This window comes from Loxodonta africana, chromosome 26 (genome assembly GCF_030014295.1).
Source record: "Loxodonta africana isolate mLoxAfr1 chromosome 26, mLoxAfr1.hap2, whole genome shotgun sequence".
In the NCBI taxonomy this organism is placed as follows: Eukaryota; Metazoa; Chordata; class Mammalia; order Proboscidea; family Elephantidae; genus Loxodonta; species Loxodonta africana.
Genome location: NC_087367.1, coordinates 8,116,985 through 8,138,372, shown reverse-complemented (window position 1 = coordinate 8,138,372; position 21,388 = coordinate 8,116,985). Strand labels below are relative to the sequence as shown.

The 21,388-nt window shown below is 40.8% G+C and overlaps 1 protein-coding gene across 4 annotated transcripts in view; it reads right to left on the bottom strand.

Moving 5' to 3' along the window:
- Nucleotides 1-333: 333 nt before the first annotated feature.
- Nucleotides 334-21,388, bottom strand: part of PSME4 (proteasome activator subunit 4) — a 97,069-nt gene continuing 76,014 nt past the window's right edge. For 2 of the 4 annotated variants that reach the window (XM_064277088.1, XM_064277091.1), the window contains 11 exons: nt 16,257-16,361; nt 15,656-15,747; nt 14,847-14,978; nt 14,259-14,467; nt 13,993-14,078; nt 10,710-10,838; nt 9,411-9,566; nt 7,565-7,739; nt 3,526-3,659; nt 2,325-2,463; nt 334-1,837 (listed from right to left, as the gene is read on the bottom strand). In XM_064277088.1, the coding sequence (XP_064133158.1) occupies nt 2,329-2,463; nt 3,526-3,659; nt 7,565-7,739; nt 9,411-9,566; nt 10,710-10,838; nt 13,993-14,078; nt 14,259-14,467; nt 14,847-14,978; nt 15,656-15,747; nt 16,257-16,361 (1,353 nt within the window). In that variant the 3' untranslated portion in view covers nt 334-1,837; nt 2,325-2,328. Of the gene's footprint in view, nt 1,838-2,324; nt 2,464-3,525; nt 3,660-3,745; nt 6,957-7,564; nt 7,740-9,410; nt 9,567-10,709; nt 10,839-13,992; nt 14,079-14,258; nt 14,468-14,846; nt 14,979-15,655; nt 15,748-16,256; nt 16,362-21,388 lie in introns of those variants that run through there. The other 2 variants (XM_064277090.1, XM_064277092.1) reach the window with 2 other exon arrangements.

The window sequence follows — 21,388 nt, the reverse complement described above, 5'->3', positions numbered from 1 at the left end:
TTTCGTTCTGTTGTGCATAGATAGGGTCGCTACGAGTTGGAACTGGCTGGATGGCACCTAACAGCATCCACACATAGCTAATAAGTACTCAAGATGTGGACAGTCAGACTGAGGGACTGCAGCTTTAATTTTACCCAACTTCAATGTAAACAGTCACATGGGTCAAGGAGCTACTGTATTGGACAGGGCAGACCTAGAGAATAACACACTTTTGTGTCAGAAGACATAATCTGTGGATCCGGATGTGTGGCTGCGAAAGGGATCTTCAGGGAAAAACATCACAGAAGTCACTGCCTTCTGTCTTCTCCTCTTAATGAAGACAAAAGCCAGGTGTTAAAAACAATCCATTTATTGGGTTTTAAACTAGGTACACAATTGAAATAAGTTTGGCACTACTCTATACAGGGATATGCCTGTGTATGGTGATGCTTCAATACTGTACCAGAACCACTGCTGTGCTAGGTCTGTACTGGAGTCGCTCAGCAGGTAGACACTAAAAAATAGACCGTAGTGTTCCTTTAAGGAAGACTGTACAGAGTGTGTTGCAAGATGACGTTCGCCACCTTGTGAATTATTTCAACCTAGAAGACACCTTGCATTTTATAACTTGTCACGGGCAAACACGTGGTGTTAGTGTTTACACGCCAAGAATTTACATAAAAATCCGGACATTCTAACGATAAATGAACTCATAACAAAGACCCCACACCTCAGCTTTTGTAACATGAAAAGATAAAGAAAATAATTTAAAAACATAAAGAAAATGGCATTCAGTTGGTACAAAAGCCAAAACCACTATAAGGGAGCTACATGTGAAATCTTTACAAATTGATCACACAGTGGTGGTGTGTAAAAGGCTGCAATCTGTACAAAGTCTTGCCACTGCTATCGCTACAGTTTATACAGTCTTGTACATCTATGTAACACATATTAAACAAGTCAATTAAATATCAAGACTTATCAGTCTCTTTAACGATTCTGCAGGCAAAAAAAAAAAAAGGAGAAAAAAAAAAAGTACAGAGTTTCCACAAACACAGCAGTCTTCCATTTAGGTTAAGCAGTTTTTAAAGAGGGTCAAACCATGTTTGTAAAGAATACAGGTACAAATCCACCAGTCAGGTCTTTTATTGTTGTTGCTGTTTATTTTCAAAATCAGACACTGTTTACACACACACATCAAGCAATCAGATTTATTCAGCACACCCCCGATTTTTCAGCAACTGGCTCTGTTCAGCACCAAAAACTCCAGTCTGTGGGACGCGCGTGGACGTGGACTTCAATTCTGCGCCTTGGTCAAGCAAGCTACCAGGTCCTTGGTCAGGTTCGAGATGTGTCCTCTTTCCTTCCATCTTCATAGCTGTCCAGCCCAAGGCTCTCGGGGCTTCAGATTTATGGTTCACAAGCCCTACCGCCATCTAAAGCCAACAGCCATTTGGAAAAAATTCAAAATAATTTGAGATGACTGAAATGGCGGGACCTGTGCTACAGATGGGTATCCTCCACTCCAAGCCAACCGTTTGTGAGTGAGTTCCTAGACTCTGTCTGGTTCGGATGCCATGATCATACAGGGTAATTATTTCTAGTCTAAGACTTTGTGGCTTTGTCCGACGTCTCAGAGAAAAAGTGATCAATATTCTGGAAACACTTGCGAACAGGTTAGGAAATCAAATGGCAGCTGAGAGCCTGTGGAACGCGGACTGAGGAGACCAAACACAGAAACCACGGCAACGATGAGAGCTCAGCAAAGGCAGGGCCACAGCCTGCAGAGAGCCGCCGCAGATGGTACCTGAGGGTCTGGGACTGTTGATGAAAAGAGCCCAAAGTGAGGACTACTCATCTGTGTCGGGAAAGGAAAAAAAATTCCGTCAGGGGAGAGGACATCCAACTCTAAAAGCCCAATAAATGAAATTTCCTTTATTCTTCCTATCCCAGTAAAAAGGTGTCTCGGTCCTTTCTCGTTAATACAGGATGGGTAATAAGTAGCTAAGAATCCACATGAAATGTTCTCACACTTGTGCAACCCGAAATGCCCGGGAGTCACTCATGAGGCAAACAGGAGTAAGATTTCTTGTTTTCTTTCAGGTAAGTATTTCCAGGCTTACTAAGTGCAGCCATTTATAAAGGCCCCAAAGCAACATTGATTCACATCTAAAGCAGGGAAGTTATTTTCAGCAGCCAGAGCAAAAGCCACTGAATGATGACATTTAAGAATGTTATCAAAAAGAAAAAAGCTTCTGAGATGCTCACTTCTTGGTGCTAAACCATTGCCATCTCCCTGAGGACGGAAGCCGGCCTTCTTTCACCTCAGAGCTCTGCTCACTTACCGTCCTAGGCGTAATAGCATGGTGACACCAGGAGATCGGTGAGAACCAGCAGCTGGTCGTCAGTGAACTGCTGTTTGTGTTCCTGCCAGTTGTCATGGTGTGTCCTTCGGAAATTGGATAAGGTCTTCTTTACAGTCATCTGCGGAGGAGGCAACCCACACACGTTTTAACTTCTTGGAACAATCCCTTTAGCTAAGTAAAGTCTAGTGGCACAGTGGTTAAAAGCTCGGCTGCTAACCAAAAGGTTGGCAGTTAGAATCCACCAGTCGCTCGACTCAACAGCAGCGGGTTTTGTTTAAGCTAACGATTCCTCTAGGACTCAGATTTCACACATTCCCGAGTGTTATAAAACCAACAAGCCAATCTCAGTTCCCAAAGCCACCAAACTCATGTCTGTGAATTACTAGCGACATTTAAGGAACCTACCTCCATATTATTATACCAGTTTCAACATACACTCACATCTGTTTACCAAGGGAACAGGGACAACTGTTTAACTTATGCGTTCACTAGTAAATGATACCAATTTCCTGTTTAATATTAGTTTCTAGTGAGATAATTAAACCCCGACCCGTTGCCATCAAGCCGATTCCGACTCACAGTGACCCTATGGACAGAGTAGAATGGCCCCATAGTTTCCAAGGCTGTAACCTTTACAGCGGGGGACTGCCACATCTTTTGGAGTGGCTGGTGGGTTCAAACCACCAACTTCAGCAGCGAGCACTTAACCACTTTGCCTCCACATCCACTGCTGTCAAGTCAATTTGGACTCATAGTGACCCTACAGGACAGAGTAGAACTGCCCTACAGGGTTTCCAAGGCCCTAATCTTTACAGAAGCAGACTGCCACATCTTTCTCCCGGTTGGCATCTGAGAGCTTAAGCACTGTGCCACCAGGGTGAGATAATTACCAGATATAAAAATACTAGAAAAATAGAAGCATAAATTTACTTTCATTAGACTGGGAATGAGAGACAGAAGCTAAAGTATTTTCCTCGTTAGCAAAAGAGCCCAAGTATACATGGGAGCAAGTCTGCGCAAGATTTTAATACTTGTTGCTGAGTAGACTCGGCTCTGGCAGGGGCAGCAGCTTTGTTGGAGATGGTTCAGAGTGCACAGGAAATTATTAATACCAGTGGTCCTAAAAACATCACTGATATTACAGGTAGTATAGATGTAAAGAAACTCGCAGGACGTGTACCTCGATGGGCTGGGGATCATTCAGATGTGCACTGAGGTTCATAAGCAGCTGGGGCATCCAGGTGGGAACGTCATACGGGCTAGAGAGAACACAGGCACCAAGTCCCAGCACCCCAGCGTGGCGCTTGACCAACTCTGCAAAGAGAAGAGCAGTGCACGTGTCAGCGTGCTTCCAAGGCTCTATGGTACCTGTTACAATGAAAGAAAATCAGCTCACAATTATCCCAGTGGTTTTCAGCGTGTGGATTTCTCCATTTAAAATGAATGTACACGGGGCAGGGACTTCATGTTAAGACAGGGAAAACAACTCAGACAAGGAGGGTGGGAATGGTTGCGCGACTCAAAGAATGTAATCGGTATCGCTAAATGGCACACGCCGAAACTGCTGAATTCGTGTATGCTTTGCTGTGGTGGTGTTCTCATCAACAAAATAAAATCGCATGTAAAAATAAATCAATCTACCACTGCACCACCAGGGCCCCAAATCTACATATGTACACATCAAAAAACATGATTGGGAGGCTGAACTCAAAACAACCCTGTATTTAAGAATTTGCCAAGACATCCTACAGCCATCCTTCGGCGACAGCATAACTGTACCTAAGCCAGAAATACATGCCAAACTAATATAGGAATGGCTTTTCTGATTAACTCGTATCAGTTGCCATTCTTAGATCCAAAACAATCTCCAATCAAAATTTTTCTGGAGGTGTGTACCCCACAGAGGATGCATCAATTCTTTGGGAAAACATTGCGTCTGAGGCATGGCTGTATTTCTTAAAACATGGAACTGCAACCCGTGTGTATTCTAGTCTCTCTTCAGTGGTACGGTTACATCACATTGCTTTCAAATTCTCATCACTTCTTAAGAATGGTGTTTATGGAGGTGTCTGAGTGCATTCTACGTGTACATGAGCAACGTGGAGGATAGGGGGCTGAAAGTAAGAAAAGGCGAACTGATAGTAGACAAAAACAGCAAACATTGCCATCTGGTTTAACAGAGGCTGAAAAATATTTTGGTACTTAATTATTTAAAAACACAGTTCTCAAGGAAAGGAACTGGCACCTGCACTAGTCATTTATTTGCATTTGCTATTAGGTAACTACATGACATTAGGAAGACCCTAATATAAGGCACTTCAGAGCTTAATGGCCTTCGTGTATGGCGCCAAGATGTTTACTTCTTCATAGCAAGTTCAGGCCTACTAGCCCAAAGAAGCCCGCAGGTACCAAACTCAAGTTTGTACACATCTAATTGTTTTAAAAACAGCCCCCCCAATATGCAGATTTTAACCACTTAGAGCCTGCCTGCTTTATACACCCTTCCAAACTGCACCCAGCATCTGGTGCAGACAATGTAAAGTCCTGTAGCCATAAGGACCCGAGGACGCTGCTGTCCTTCAGAGCTCTCTGACCCAGAGGCTCCCCATGATGCTACAGAAAGGCACCGTGTAAAGTGCACTTTACGCCCCCTGGGTGGGGAATGGTCTACCTCTACACCTCCCAACCGGGCTGCCTATGTAAAGGCCTTGGGCCCACAGCATTCTCGGATGAGGAGGCTGGGAACTGGGTTGCCTTCTCTCCCCAAGTTCCTTCTCCGTATCAGACAAGCCGTCTCCCTCTTCCGCGCGCACAGTAACTTTCTCTGTCTCTTTCACATGCGTGGGTACCACAGGGCACCTTGCCAAGCCCACTTCCGTATCTGTTCCTGGCAAGGAGGGACGGGGCCTCTCGTACCACAGCACAAGAGAAAATGTGCCAGATTGTAAGAGCTGGCCTTGGGGGGTGGACTGAAGGGCAAACAAGTTTTGCAAGGCTGAACATGGGCGCCCCGGAGAGGTCCACCAGCACACCACAGCTTGCCTTCTTATGTAAACCCCTGGCATGGAGCCACTACTGTCCACCACCACTATAAAACCTCTGCCCTCCCACTGAGGGGTGCCGAGATCTGCTCTGGTCCTTTGGCTACCAGGGATCGCTGCCTCGTATGGAAGTTTCCCTAATATACTCCTCTGCTGCCACCCTGGAGTTGCCCGCCTTTCTTTGGTCTCTTGGCACCCTCCATTTTTGGAGAAAAATTTCAGATTACTGGTCCATAACTGGACATTCCCCAACTGGACAAGTGACACTGATTATGTTCATCCCTGGAGTTTTTCCTGTCCTTTCCCCCTTCTGGTGGCTCTCTGTGAAGCTTGCCTCTGGGAGACCTCCTGCAGTAAATCTTGCTGTGCAAAGCTATCTCATGGTCATGTCTTTTTTTTTTGGTCAGCCCCGAATTCCCTTAAATTCACTATACAGCTTCATATTCCAAGTACTTCCTATAAATTCATTAAGCTGCCTGCTTGCTAATGATTTTTCTATACATGTTCTATTATTCTTGTTTTGTTTACTTGAGTTTTTTTCCTCTCTTCGTAGCCTACACACAAGTTATAAATTCTAAAAGGAGGTCTTTCAGATCCTCCAAAATAATTCTGCATACTTCTCTTATAAAGCCACTCTGGGGTGTGTAGGGGGCCTTATTTATATAATAGTTTATAATATGCAGCACATTATATATTTATAATATGCACATGTGGAACCTGTACATAGACCAAGAGGCAGTTGTTCAAATACAACAAGGGGATATATATATAAACTGCATGGTTTAACATCAGGAAAGGGGATATACTGCATGGTTTAACATCAGAAAAGGGGATATACTGCATGGTTTAACATCAGGAAAGGGGATATACTGCATGGTTTAACATAAGGAAAGCTATGTGTCAGTGTCAATACTTTCACTATATTTATTTAATCTGTACACTGAGCAAATAATCCGAGAAGCTGGACTATATGAAGAAGAACGGGGCATCAGGATTGCAGGAAGACTCATTAACAACCTGCGTTATGCAGATGACACAACCTTGTTTGCTGGAAGTGAAGAGGACTTGAAGCACTTATTAATGAAGGTCAAAGACCACAGCCTTTAGTATGGACTGCACCTCAACATAAAGAAAACAAAAATCCTCACAACTGGACCAATAAGCCACATCATGATAAACGGAGAAAAGACTTAAGTTGTCAAGGATTTCATGTGACTTGGATCCATCATCAGCAGTCAAGCAGCAGTCGACAAGTCAAACGACTTACTGCAGTGGGCAAATCTGCTGCAAAGACCTCTTCACAATGTTAAAAGGCAAAGACGCCACTTCACAGACTAAGCCATGTGTTTTCAATCGCCTCACGCATGTGAAAGCTGGACAATGGACGATGAAGACCGAAAAGGACCCGATGCATTTGATCATGGTGTTGGCGAAGAACATGGAATGTATCGTGGACTGCCAGAAGAATGAACAAATCTGTCTCAGAAGAAGTACAGCCGGAATGCTCCTTAGAAGTATGGCAAGGCTTCGTCTCATGTACTTTGGACATGTTATCAGGAGGGACAAGTCCCTGGAGGAGGACATCACGCTTGGTAAGGCAGAGGGTCAGCGAAAAGTGGAAGACCCTCAACAACATGGAATGACACAGCGACTACAACAATGGACTCAAGCATAGCCACAATTGTGAGGATGGCACAGGACACCAGGCAGTGTTTTCTTTCTGCTGACTCACTCTGAGTCAGAACTGATTCCATGGAACCTAACAACACAATACACGGAAGTTTAAAGGAACCCTAGTGGGGCAACAGTGAAATGCTCAGCTACTAACCAAAAGGTCTGCTGTTTGAACCCACCAGTCACTCCTGACCTGGCAATCTGCTCCCATAAAGATTCACCGACTTTTGGTTAGCAGCTGATCTCTTAACCACTGCACCACCAGGGCTCCCCCTAAAGATTACAGCCTTGGAAACTCTACGGAGCAGTTCTCAGGGGTCGCTATGAGTCAGAATCAAATTGATGGCACACAACAACATGCAGTTAGTTTACTGGTTTCTCTGTACCCATCTCAATTTTAGCTTTTATACTTCCACATCTTGCCTGCACAGTCCCAAGCACATACAAGTATTCAATAACTGAGTAAGCCTGGTTGATTCCCAAAAAGGTAAGGGTGTTTTCTACCTGCAACGTTACCTGCAGAAGGAATGGTATCTCCTACAGAGCCAGGGTCTCGTTTTCGTTTCTTGGGTAGTTTTGTTTTACAAAGTTGCTCAAAATGAATCTGCATAGGACCATCCATGGTAAGGAAGTTACACTGTAACAGACCACTTAAGGTGGTAGCAGCCATTTCTCGAACCTGTGGAGATAATCACTCTGTCAGAGCTCCGAGCCTAAGCCTGGGGGTGGGTAACAGAAGGTGAGGGGAGGGTATGGGACCTGTGGGGGGAACAGTCCCTAAAACTGGTGTGCAAAATTGTGTGGTTTCTCCAAAGAGATTGAACCAGATTCTCAAAAGGTCTGTGGGCTCGAAATAGATAAAAGCCACTGCATTAGGGTTACAGAAAGTAAACACTTAACTATTTTATGCAAAACTGTATTTCTCTATAAATTATCTCCCACTGCTGACAGTTCTCATCAGGGTTGTACTGGATCCTGGCATCGATTTCCTGGACTGTCTCTCCTCTCTAGAAACTGTTGCTGCTGCTGTTTTGTTAAAAATACAGGAGAATCCAATTCTACACTGGCACCCACCACAGCAATTTCAGTCTGTTTACCTCACCATATGAGGCCCTAGATGGAGCCACTTATGCTAAGCTCCAGGTCAGCAAACTGAAACCTAACTAGTTTTTATTTCCTGTAAATGCCTGGCCTTCATAGGCGCTGACTCTTCCCCAAAACAGAAACCTAAGCCAGCCAATCAGGAGTTGTCTGCTCACTTTAACCTAGTTCAAAATTTCCCCTTGATCCAAGGAAGGAAGGCAAACGCCCTGCAGCCCATCGGAAATTTGCCCGGAACAGCTTCCTTGTTCCTGTGTGCCCGTGACTGCAAAACCCTTTGGCTATGAACCACTCTCTGAAACTCATCTGACTTCCAGATGAGATGTCCCCCAATTGATGAATTGAAAAATAAAGCTTATGAGCTCATACAAATTGAATAATTATGGAAATTTTAATTTTTAACAGATCTACATCCAATCTTCTCATGAATTTCACAGACTGTTGTGAGAACTACAAATACAGTTTATACAAGTTCTGTGTGAAGAGTGTATAACAGTTGATTTCTAATTAGAACAAGAACTCAAGTGTTAGAAAGACCAAAAAATAAAGAGCGGTAAAAAGTTCTCATATAAATCACAAAAAATTCCCATCCAACATTCATAAAGGTATGCAATAATAATTTGAAAAAACACTTGAGTTTTCTGCTCTGTGTTCCTTCAAAAGGTTTTTTCCTAAGGTTTTCATCATTGCAGTAGATAGTCTGTGTACTTGGTTACAGCATTTTCTCCGCTACTTTCATCACACTGTTAGATAGAAAATACATCATAAAATGTTTTACCACTTCACCCTTGGCTGCACTATTTCCTACAAAGCTCAATGACATACCACCATGTACTTTTACAGTCAACTACTGATTAGACAACTTTAAACTTTCCACTGTTACACTCCAAAATATTCTTAGTTCTTGTAACTTTTTTCCCTATTGCAAAGCATTTTCTTACGAGAGTCCAAAAATTGGGATTAGTAAATATGAAGGTGTGAGTAATTCTACTGTTCACTTTATAGTTAGCAGGTTTTTTTCTCCAAGAGAGAGTACTAACTAATTCTGACAGAAAACTAAATATGGAGTACTAGTTGCACTGCAGGAAATCAGGATTGGGGTATCGAGACTACTCACACAGGGCTGCTGTAAAATGAAAAGTTACTTTTAGTAATTTACACTTTAAGAGACTCCACCACATCATATCAGTGTGCAAATATTGTGCTGCTTTCTTTACTGAATTTCCATTTGTTGTAACTTAAATTTTACCTCCAGTTGTTCATCCTCCAAAAGAGTTATAACCAGCCACCTGATATCTTTAACCGCATCTTCGTTGTTCAGGAAAATAAAGAGGTTATAGAACACCATGGTCTGGAGGTAGGTCAGTACCGTGTATCTGGCGTGCCAAGAACTGCTTCTTGCTGTCTGTGAATGAGAAACAAGAAGGATGAAAACAGTGCTGACAAGAACGTGGTGAGGGGACAATAACATTACAAATAATGTAATATTCTAATTTAACTCTACATCCACAGGTATAGTTATGGCAAGCCTGCATCATATTTCCTTCATATAAAATGTGGCACGAGTGATATCAGGTAAAGCTATTCAGAATGTATAAATGGGTGAGAGTGAAGGGAAAGGAACAATTTTAGAGGAGCCCTGGTGGCACAGTAGTTAAGAGCTCAGCTGCTAACCAAGAAGTCAGTGGTTTGAATCCACCAGGTGCTCCTTGGAAGCCCTATGGGGCAGTTCTATTCTCAGATCTCTAGGAGTCAGAATCAACTTGATGGCAATGAAAACCAGAACTACTCATTGTTAATGACTACATAATTTTAATAGCATTATGTCTGTTTTGCTTTAGGCAGGTAAATTTGACTTTCATCATTAACCCACTGGTATCTCATTAAAACCAGTCCTATCCCATCTCAGTAATTCCTCCAAGGGCTGCATATTATTTGGCTGTTGCCAAGCAGCTGGTAGGGTTCTGAACGCAAACAAGTTTGAGAACTATTAACTTTTACCAGAAGAAAATAATTTTGGACTGTTAAAAAATACTTTTTCAGTGGTGCCCAGACTTAATCTGATTGCGACTGACAGCCACGGAACATGCCCGTTTTTCTATTACACAACTCGTGGAAATACAAATAAAGCAGGGCACACCCTCTCCTACAGCACAGTCAGAAAACACAGTCACTGGAGGTCTCTCTGCACCAACCAGGAAATAGAAGGGAGCTGACAAAGGGAAGAGAGTGACGGGAAATCCCTGTGCCCTCCCCTCCCAAGCACTTTGTATCCAACGAGGTTCAGTAATTAGCTCTTCTCATACAGAGAGCACCCTGGGCTTCAGTGCCTTGCCGAGGTCAAGGAAGTCAGTGGCAGAGTCAGGTACAGAATCTAGATCTATTTCTTTGGTCAACACATAAGTCTTCTCTCTCATACCGAAAAAAAAAAATTCAAGAACAAAAAAACCAAGGTGCTGTGCGCACTGCAGTTGGCTTTGTGAAAGTTTTAGAATGGTAAACCAAAACTCTCACCAAGAGACTTAAGTGTTTTAGAGTCACGCCTTACTTGTTTTAGCACCTGAAGTACCAAAGGCACTTGATGAGGGTAAAGCAACCCCTGAGACATGAGGGACAGACACAACTTTGCATCTCTTTTCAGCTCATCATAGTTGTTGTCATTTTCCACCGGGGCAATCTAGAAAGCAAGAAAATGAACCAAAGACACACACTGAAAAATAACTGCCATCAAGTATAAAAGGCAAAAAAAAATAATCTGGAAAAAAAATCACTTTTTTCCTTTTAACAGCTTTGCGAAAAATTTCAGACACAAGATAGCAGTATAATAATGGCAATGGCACAACGAGCCCCCGTGAATCAATCACCTCTTCGGCAATGAGAAACTCATGGATAATCTTCATTTTGCCCTACTGACCCTCCCTCTCCCAACTGAATTACTGGAGGAAGCCCCAGACAGGTTTTATACAAAACATCTCAGTACGTATCTAAAAGATATGGGCTCTTAAGAAAACCATTAATGACATCACCACACATAATTCACAGCAGCTTTAAATATAAAATATTCGGTAAGTTCTCAAACTTTCTCATACATGTTTTATTATAACCGGTTTCGTGACATCAGGTTCAACACAATGACCACACATTGCATTTGGATGATACGTCTCTGAAGTCTCTTATCCTATAAATTCTTCCCACCCTCTTTGAAAATTCCTTGTCCCCTCCCCCACCCCTCTTTTTTTTAATTGGGGGAGGGGGGACCAAAGTCCTTTGTTTTGTGTTTCCTCCACTGTGGACTTCCCTGTGGCGTCATTACCAACTTCCTGAGTCCCAGTATTGCTTGGAAATTGGCCAGTTGGATCTAGAGGTTTGAATTATTCAAGTTTGATTTTTGGGGAACAACACGTGTGGTATTGTGATACCCGGTTTTCACCTTCTATGACGATCCATCATAACAACAGAGGTTTGCAAAATAATGGTAGTCATTCCTTCCGTGTTAGTGACAGGAGCGCTTACATACAGAAAAGCTTTCTCTCATTAACTATCTAGATAGCCTATCCTCCAAAAGTGAACAATCAAGTTTAATTTTTTGAAATATCATTATGAACCAATGAATTTCATCAAATTTGGTGGCTTTAATTCATTACAGTTAACTCTTTTTACTGCTGGTCAAATTCCTTCGTTGCCTAATAAGGGCCCCCGCCAACTGGCTTCTGAGTCCTTTAATGTGACCCAGGAGCCTCTGGCAGCTTCTGTGGTTTCTGGTTTATCCTGCACATTCCTTGCTCGGAACTTGGAATTAACGATTTCTCCAAGGAGCCCTGGTCCGTCCAGTGGGATGGTTAAGTGGTTCAGGGTTTTTTTGGTGGACAAAACTAGAATATAAGCATATTTTCTAAAAAGAAATACATCATGAGATCATACTGACATTTTTAATTCAAATTTAGGAGTACTGAGATTTAATCGCTTAGGTTCGTATGTTATCTCGTTTCTTACGCTAAACATCTTAGTTACTATTAACAGTATTTGTTTTTTATTATACAATATACACAATAGCGTCAAACCAACATAATGACCAAGAATACACCCTGGACAGCATGAATGATTTTATGTGTTTTTAAGTCACTGCTCTGGGTATTCATCCCATCAACTAGATACACCCTAGAGTTCATTTACTTCATTTTGCTTTGTTTGTATTTTTTAGGGATTTCTTCCCATTTAATTTTGTTTTCCCATTATGTGAAATAGTTTTATGGTTCCCAAGACAAATCTATAGTACAAGATACAGTTAGGTAATCCACCTGCTAACCAAAAGGCCGGTGGTTTGACTCCACCAGCCACTTCCTGGAAACCCTACAGGGCAGTTCCACTCTGTCCAGCAGGGTTGCTACGTGTTGGAACCGAATCAGCAGCAACGGGCTTGGTTTTTGGTAATCTTGTCCCTCAAGTAAAGTATCCTCTAGAGAATTTCAGATGCAGTCTTCCTGTTTCTTTCTGAATATATACGCACGTCACACACATGCATCTCTTCCCTCCTGTGATCCCAATCCTTATTTAATAAATGGTAGCATGATAGCCACAGTTTTCTCCAACTTCTTTTTTCACCTAAGAATGTATCTTGAAGGTCATGCCGTATTAACACATGTAAGATGTGGCAACAATTATTTAGCCAGAGCCCCTCCAGATCCAATCAATACTTGAATCATTTCTAGGCTTCTGCTTTTGAAATAGTGTTAAAATTAACAGCTTAGTGCACAGTCACTTCATATTTTTGCCAGTGTCTCTCTGGGATAGAAGGGTGGAAAAAAAGACTGCTGTCAAAAAGCCAATGCATATAATTTTAGACACTGCCACCTGCCTGTCTGTATCGCACACTTCTGGATATCCTTACCATTTAATGTATGATGTCGAACATTTGGATTTTTGCCAGTAGAATAAATAGGTTAAAAAAAAAGTTACCTCAGTATAGTTTTAATTTGCAAAAATAAATTATTTTTTGCCAAAATACCAAGGGTCTTATCAACTTAGGTGAACTATTCAAACGCGTTTTAGTAGCAAATCCTTTGAAAATTACCAGTAGAGTTCTCTCTTTGACATTTCCCAAAGACAAATCATGCGGGAGTAAATAAAAATTTTAGCGTATCATGAACAATAATAAGGACCCTCATTTCTTAAATGATAATAACTGTACTGACCAGTAACTGTCAAGCAGTGGTGATGTTTTTGTCAAGCCTTCCAAATGTGCAGTAAGACCACACTGTCTTCCTAATCCCAGCCAACAAGACCATGATCGCAAGCTACCAAGCTGGATGAGCCAGTCTGTGACTTTAGTTTTATGAGACTAATAAAACTTCACTCATTCTCTGACTCAATGAATCGTTAAAATACCACTTCATGTTAGGCCTTCCATTCAATAAAATTTAAATGTTAGTACAGGATCACCACAGACAAATTACAGAATTCTGCAGGTATTTGTTAGAACCAATTTGAGAGCTGTCTAACATCGTAAAATAAACACATATACTGAATATTTTGATCTCAAGGTTTATCATACACTGAGGAAAAAAGTCAGAAATGGCTATATTCAAAAATTCATTGTGGCTTTTCTTTTAGGGATCAATATTTTCTCTCCTCAGAAATAAGCTACCAGTGAAACAATATTCTGCCTGTCAGATTTTCACCTATTAAACTCCTCTCACCGGTGGATTCTTCTGTGATTATTGTACTTCAATCAAAATTCAAACAGTGTCTTCAACCCTGTCAGTCGTCGGACAACAGAAATTCTTTCTGAAGGTCAGAAGAGGATGCATTTTTATTTTCAGCCATAACCTTACCTTAAAAAATAAAGGTAAAAGCTGGAGCTGCTCCGTGACTGCTGTGGAGAAGGCCCTTCCTGCGCTCGCCATCAGCCACTTCAGTACTGTTGGGAAACAAGCACAGAATACAAGTCACACTCACCTTCTACACTGTAGCAGCAGAAGGACGACGAAGCCGCTTATACCTACCTAGAGCCTGTGAAAAACCTGGACACACAAGTGCAAAGGACAATAAAGATAAATGTCAGTTTTCAAGTGAGTTTCTACTCATCTTAGACACTCACTAGTTTTTAGGAGTTTGATGCCCTGAGTTCGTTCATCTTCTTCACCGATTCCGTTCTCTTCCATAACGTGGTTCTGAATTTCTTCATCCACATCCATGAGGGGTTTCAGTTTCTCTAGGATTCGAGCAGTAAACTCAGGGACACGGGGGGATGTTGTTGGTGCAGTGTTTGGCAAAGAAACATCTATCATGAATATGTAGGTCAGCACACTGTAAAATAAAATACGTAAGAGTAAGAATAGATCCTACATTATAAATATAACTAAGGTTCAAAAATGGTGGCCCAACCAAGGTAAAATTTTCCAAGACAATCCCTAAAGAGGGCCTTAGATTGTGCCTATGTATAAAAACAAGAAGCCTCATATTTTGAAGTATTAAGAACTAGGATCTGGGGACTGCCCACTCTATGGCTGGTGAGCATGCTGATGTCCTAGTCCATGTTTACTGTCTTATCTGATTTCCCACAATACAAAACGTTACAAAGAGTATACCATGAAGCTCAATGACAACATAACCAATATGTATTATGTCAGATAAAAAATAAAAAAAAAATTGAGGTATATCGGACTGCAGAGAAAATACTACCTACCTCCCTATTCTTTCCCTGACGTTTTTGTAAACTTGGGTGAGTTTGGGTTCCAAATATTTCAGTAGTCTGTGCAATAGTTCAGGCACTCTCCATTCCTGCTGGGCAAGGCCACCTTGTAGAACGTAAAGTCGGCTAAAATCAAAGTGTAAGAATGTTGTGTTAGAGCTTCTTCTGTAATTACAAATCGAAAGTATAGACTAATGATGTCTCAATTTCACTTCAATTTTTTTCATTTTCTCACCTAACAAATAATAAAGTAACCACAATTCGAAACATCTTCATGAAGCTTTTTTTTTAAACATTGTTTTTTCTGTATTTCCATTTCATCCCCATGACTATGCAGTCAAAAGAAAGAGTGACTTCAGAACACTCACTGAGTTAGTTTTTGAGCATCAGATTTCAGACTTCTCCCCAATTAACAAAGTACTTCTTCTTCTTGTTAACAGGGTTAACCAGATTTCTTTCTATTGTCCACTGACTCTCTCTCTCCAGCTCCTCGTGCCACACCAAGCACAGCTGTCCTTAAAAGGACTACTCTCTCATTTCTATCTTTCTTGATAAGGAAGAGAGAAAAACGGTAACACCTGATGAAGAAGTATCATCGGAGCAGAGGAGGCTGAATCTAACTTCTGTCTGAATTGCTGGAGTTGCCTCCATTTCTCCTACTTATTCCCAAATGAGAAATAACGCTACTAGTAAAACGTTTTGTGGCAAGCTGGACTGTCATCTCCCAGATGACAGTAATTACTTCACTGAGCCTTAGGAGTGCAGACAGTTCACTTCCACTTATAGGTTTTCTTTTTAGTTACCATGCATCTACGAAGGATCCTCCTTCACCACTCAGCGGTGACTCCAGCAGCAGCTCGAAAAGCCAGTGAAGTTTACGAGGATCTCTGCTTTCCTGGGACGAAATATAAAGTGACAATTAAACAGGGACAGGACCTACAATTACGTAAATAAACCACATCCAATTGTTTTAGATGTATTAAAACTACATATAATTTAAATGCAGAGTGGTAAAAATACCAAAATAAAACTGATAGGTGAGTCAAAATCAAAATGTAACACCAGAGTACATGTTAGAAAGATTAGCAGTGTTAAAATTTTCTTAGCTACTGGCACATCCGGTGTCGGAAATGACAACTATAACCTTGTGTCACCTGGCTTTTACTATCCGTGAGTTACATTTCCAGATAGATGATTTGACTTTTATTTAATAAAAGTAAGCATCGCCACAGCACAGAAGGTATAATAATGACGTAAATTTCTTGCTCAAGGCTTCTCCAATCATGTAAGATTGAACAAAATTTCAAGAATCCAGCAGCTTAGCGAGATTTCATACACTCTGAGACAGGGTAGGACAGAGTTTGAACAGAAGAGATGGACACAGCAGTAAAGAGAAGGACTTACACAGGACGTTGCTATACAAGTCCCCCAGTCGTTGTAAGTTTCTACCGTAATGTTGGATAACGCTGTTCTAAGCAGAGGGCACAGCAGCTCCCAAAGTTTCTCCACCTACTCAGAACAAAATACACAGGCAGAAGTTAGTAACACTTAAACTTCGTTTCTTCAAAACACTCTTTTCCTGGAACACACGCATATAAACTGATACTTCGTCTAAATTATTTCTTAGAGCACCCCAATAATCCGAGACGGTAACCTCACTGTATCACCATCATGTATACCCAGATCTAATTTAGTTATCTGCTTGTGGTACAACAAGTCTTAGATTACTATACCAAAGCCCAAACTCACTGCCAGTGAGTTGATTCTGACTCACAGTGAACCTACAGGATGGAGCAGAACTGCCCCATAGGGTTTCCAAAGCTGTAAATCTTTATGGGAATAGATTGCCCCATCTTTCTCCTGCGGAGCGGCTGGTAGATTCAAACAGCCAACCTTCTGGTTAACAGCCAACTGCGTAACCACTATGCCACCAGGGCTCCTCAAATTACCATAAACAGCCTTTAAGGTGTTCAGCTGTACAGAGGCTGTGAATATACTTCTATTGGTGCTTCTCACAATTTAATGAAAATACAAATCACTTTGGGATCTTGATAAAACACAGATTCTGATTCATTAGCTCAAGCTGGGGCTTGAGATCCTACTTTTAATAAGCTCCCAATGATGCCATTTGCTGCTGGCCTAGGGACTACATTTTAGTCAACAGGACACACACTGGACAAACGGGGAGAGAAGGCTTGGGATAAAACTGCCAGTGAAGGCACCAGGCACCTATTAAAAAAAAATGCCGTCTCTCAAATACCTTATAAGGAAAGATGAGTCCTAGAAGACAGGTAAGCCAACAATGGCTCTAGGAATGACAGCGACAAGATGACAAGGATATGTGTGACATGTGCCATTAAAACAGTTTCATAAAAGGCAACATCGTAAACTAAACTAATAAATGCTTTCACGTAATAGGTGACTTAAATATGTATAACTACATCAATACAGTAAAAATTTACAGACTTCTTGAAAGTATAATGAAACTGGCCAAAAACAATACTTTGTTTCCTTCTGGTGGACTCCCTTCTATTCAAGCATTCCTGATGTTTTACTAGATTATATTCAGGCTGGTACATTTTGCTAGCAAGCTAACCTTGTTGAATAGAAACCCTCACCAATTATGAAAGATGACAAAACCATGAACATAACTTCAGGAGTCAAAAAGAGACAGTTCTGCAATATTAGCTGGAGACATTACTGCACCACTTTCAATACTGGACAGAACATCTAGAAAGAAGATCAACAAGGAAACACAGAACCTGAATGACACTGTAAATGACAAGACCTAACAGACATTATAGAACACTCCGCCCACAACAGCAGAATACAGGCTATTCGCCAGTGCAGCTGGATCATTCCCCAGGATACAGCATATGTTAGGTCACAAAACAGTCTCGATAAATTCAGGATGATTGTAACCATACAAAAACTCTTCTCTGAACACATGAGATGAACCCAGAAATTAGTAACAGAAGGAAAACCACAAATTTTTCAAACACGTGAAATTAAACAACACACTATTAAAAAATCACAAAGGAAATGAGAAAAGGCTTAGAGACGATGAAGGTGAAAATACAACATAGCAAAGCTTAGGGGACGCGGTGAAGGCAATGCACAGCTCTGAACATTTATATTAAAAAAGAAGATCCCAAATCAATGACCTAAAACTTTACACCTTTGAGTAACTAGGAAAAGAAGAACAAGCTCTGTCCAAAGCTACCAGAAGAAAGTAAATGATAAAGATTAGAGCAGAGATAAAGGAAATAGAGAACAGCAAAACGGCAAAGAGAACCAATGACACCAAGAGGTCATTTTCTGAAAAGCTCAACAGACACACCTTCAGCTAGATCGACAAGGTGAAAAGAGAGAAGATGCAAATAACCAAAATGAGAAACCGAAGTGGGGGCATTATTACCGACCCTATAAAAATAAAAAGGATTCTAAGAGAACACTATGAACACCAGTACACCAACTTGATGAAACGGACAAATTCCTAGAAACACACAACCTAAATTAACTCAGGAAGAAACTGAATATCTCAGCACACCTAAAGAAACACACAACCTAAATTAACTCAGGAAGAAACTGAGCATCTCAGCACACCTAAAGAAACACACAACCTAAATTAACTCAGGAAGAAACTGAGCATCTCAGCACACCTAAAGAAACACACAACCTAAATTAACTCAGGAAGAAACTGAGCATCTCAGCACACCTAAAGAAACACACAACCTAAATTAACTCAGGAAGAAACTGAGCATCTCAGCACACCTAAAGAAACACACAACCTAAATTAACTCAGGAAGAAACTGAGCATCTCAGCACACCTAAAGAAACACACAACCTAAATTAACTCAGGAAGAAACTGAACATCTCAGCACACCTAAGGCAAAGGAAGAGACTGGCTCAGAATGAAAAACCACCTACGCCAAAGAAAAATCTAGGACCAGATGGCTTCACCGGTGAATTTTACCAGTCAATTAAAGAATTAACACCAGACCTTCTCAAACTCTCCCAGAAATTAGAAGAGAACAGTTCCTAACTCATTCTATGAGGCCAGAATTATCCTCACACTAAAACCGGATAAACACACCAAAAGTAAAGAAACTACAGGCCAATATCCCTCCTGAAAATAGATGCAAAAGTCCTCAACAAAATACTAGCAAACCAAATCCAACAGCATATTATAAATATTATATGACCAAGTGGAATTTATGCCAGGAACGCAAGGGTGGTTCAACATAGGAAAACCAAGGTAATACAGCGTATCAGTAAAGAGAAGGGAAAGAACCCCACGCTCATCTCAAATGACGCGCAAAATGCATTTGACAAAATGTAACACCCTTTCATGATAAAAACACAGAGCAAACTAGGACTAGAATGGAAATTTCTCAACAGGATAAAAGGCATTTAGGAAAAACCCACAACCAACATCATAATCAATGGTGGAAGACTGAAAGCTTTCCCACTGAGATCAAGAACAAGACAAGGATGTCCACTTTCACCACAGCTATTCTACACTGTGGCGTAGGGGTTAAGAGCTATGGCTGCTAACCAAAAGGTCGGCAGTTCAAATCCACCAGGCACTCCTTGGAAACCCTAAGGGGCAGTTCTACTCTGTCCTACAGGGTTTACTATGAGTCGGAATCGACTCGACGACAATGGGTTTGGTTTGGTTTTTTTTATTCTGCATTGCACTGGAAATTCTAAGCAAAGCAATTAGGTAAGAAATAAAAGGCATCAAAACAGAAAAGAAGAGGTAAAACCTCTATTTGAAGATGATACATTCTATATATAGAAAATCCCAACGTATCCATAAGATAGCTACTAGAGCTAATAAAAGCTGAGTTGCAGGGTTCAAGAACACACAAAAATCAGTTGTTTCTATACATCGGCAATGAACAATCTGGAAAAAAAAAAAAAAGTCCATTTACAATATATCTCAAAGAATAAAGTAACCAGGGAGGAGAAAGACTTCTACACTGCAAATTGTAAAATTTTGCTAAAATAAATTTAAAAGACCGAAATAAATGGAAAGACATCCCATGTTCATGGTTTGAAAGACTTAATATCATTAAGATGTTAATATTACCCAAAGAAATTTACAGATTCAATGGCATTCCCATCAAAAGTCCAATAGCCTTTTTTTGTTGTTGTTTATTATTTCCTCCAATGTTTTTTATTTTTATTGTGCTTTAAGTGAAAGTTTACAAACCAACAGCCATTTTTTTGCAGAAATGGAAAAGCCAATGCTCGAGTTCATATGGAACTGTAAGGGGCCCGAATAGCCAAAGCAATCTTGAAAAAAGAAATTAAGTAGGAAGACTCACAGTTCCCAATTTCAAAACATACCAGGAAGATAACAATAATCAAAACACGTAGTGGACAAAAATTAACCTAAAATGAATCAATGACCTAAATTTAAAAAGCTAAAACCATAAAATTCTCAGAAGAAAACACGGAGTAAAAGGTTCAAGACCTTGTTTTTGGAAACTGATTTTTAGACATGACACTAAAAGCACAAGCAAGATGAGCAACAACAAAAACAGATAAACTGGACTTCATCACTATCAACGCTTTCGTGCATCAAAGGACATTATCAACAAAGTAAAAAGACAACTTAGGGAACGGGAGAAAGTATTTGGAAATGATGTATCTGATAAGGACTTAAAATTCAGAATATATAAAGAACTCCTAAAACTCAATAACAAAAAGACAAACAAACCAAATAAAAAAATGGGCACAGGACTTAACAGACATCTCTCCAGAAAAGATACACCAATAGCCAAGAAGAACATGAAAAGACGATCAACATCACCAGTCATTAGGGAAACGCAAATCAAAACCAAAATAAGATACCACTTTACTCCGACTAGGATTAATTACCAGCAGAAAAACACAGAACCACAAAGTGTTGTCGAGGATCTGAAGAGACTGAAACCCTTGTGCACTGCCCGTGGGAATGTAAAAACAGTGCAGCTACTGTGGGAAAGAGTTCTGTGGTTCCCTGAAAAGTTAAACACGAAATTACCACATGACCAAGCAATTCCACTCCTAGGTATATACCCAAAAAACTTGAAAACAGAGATCCAAACGGATACTTGCACACCAATGCTCTTTGCAGCATGGGTCACAATAGCTGGAAGATGGAAGCGCAACCTAAGTGTCCAACAGATGAACGCGTAATCAGAACGTAGCCTTTACATACAATGGAGTATTACTGAGCCATAGCCTTGAAAACGTCAGGCTGATTGAAGTGAGACGTGAAAGGAAAACTATCTGTATCATTCCACTTATACGAAATACCCAGAATATGCAAATACACAAAATCCAAAGTTTATCTGTGGCTGCCAGGGACTAGAAGAGAGGGCTATGGGTAGTTATTTGCTTAGGGGTACCACGTTCTATTCCGGATAATGACAAACTTGCAACGGTGGTAATGGCTGTACAACACGGTGAACGTAATTAACGTCACTGAATTGTATACTTAAAAATGGTTACTTTATTTTTGTTTATATGTATCTATGAGCCCT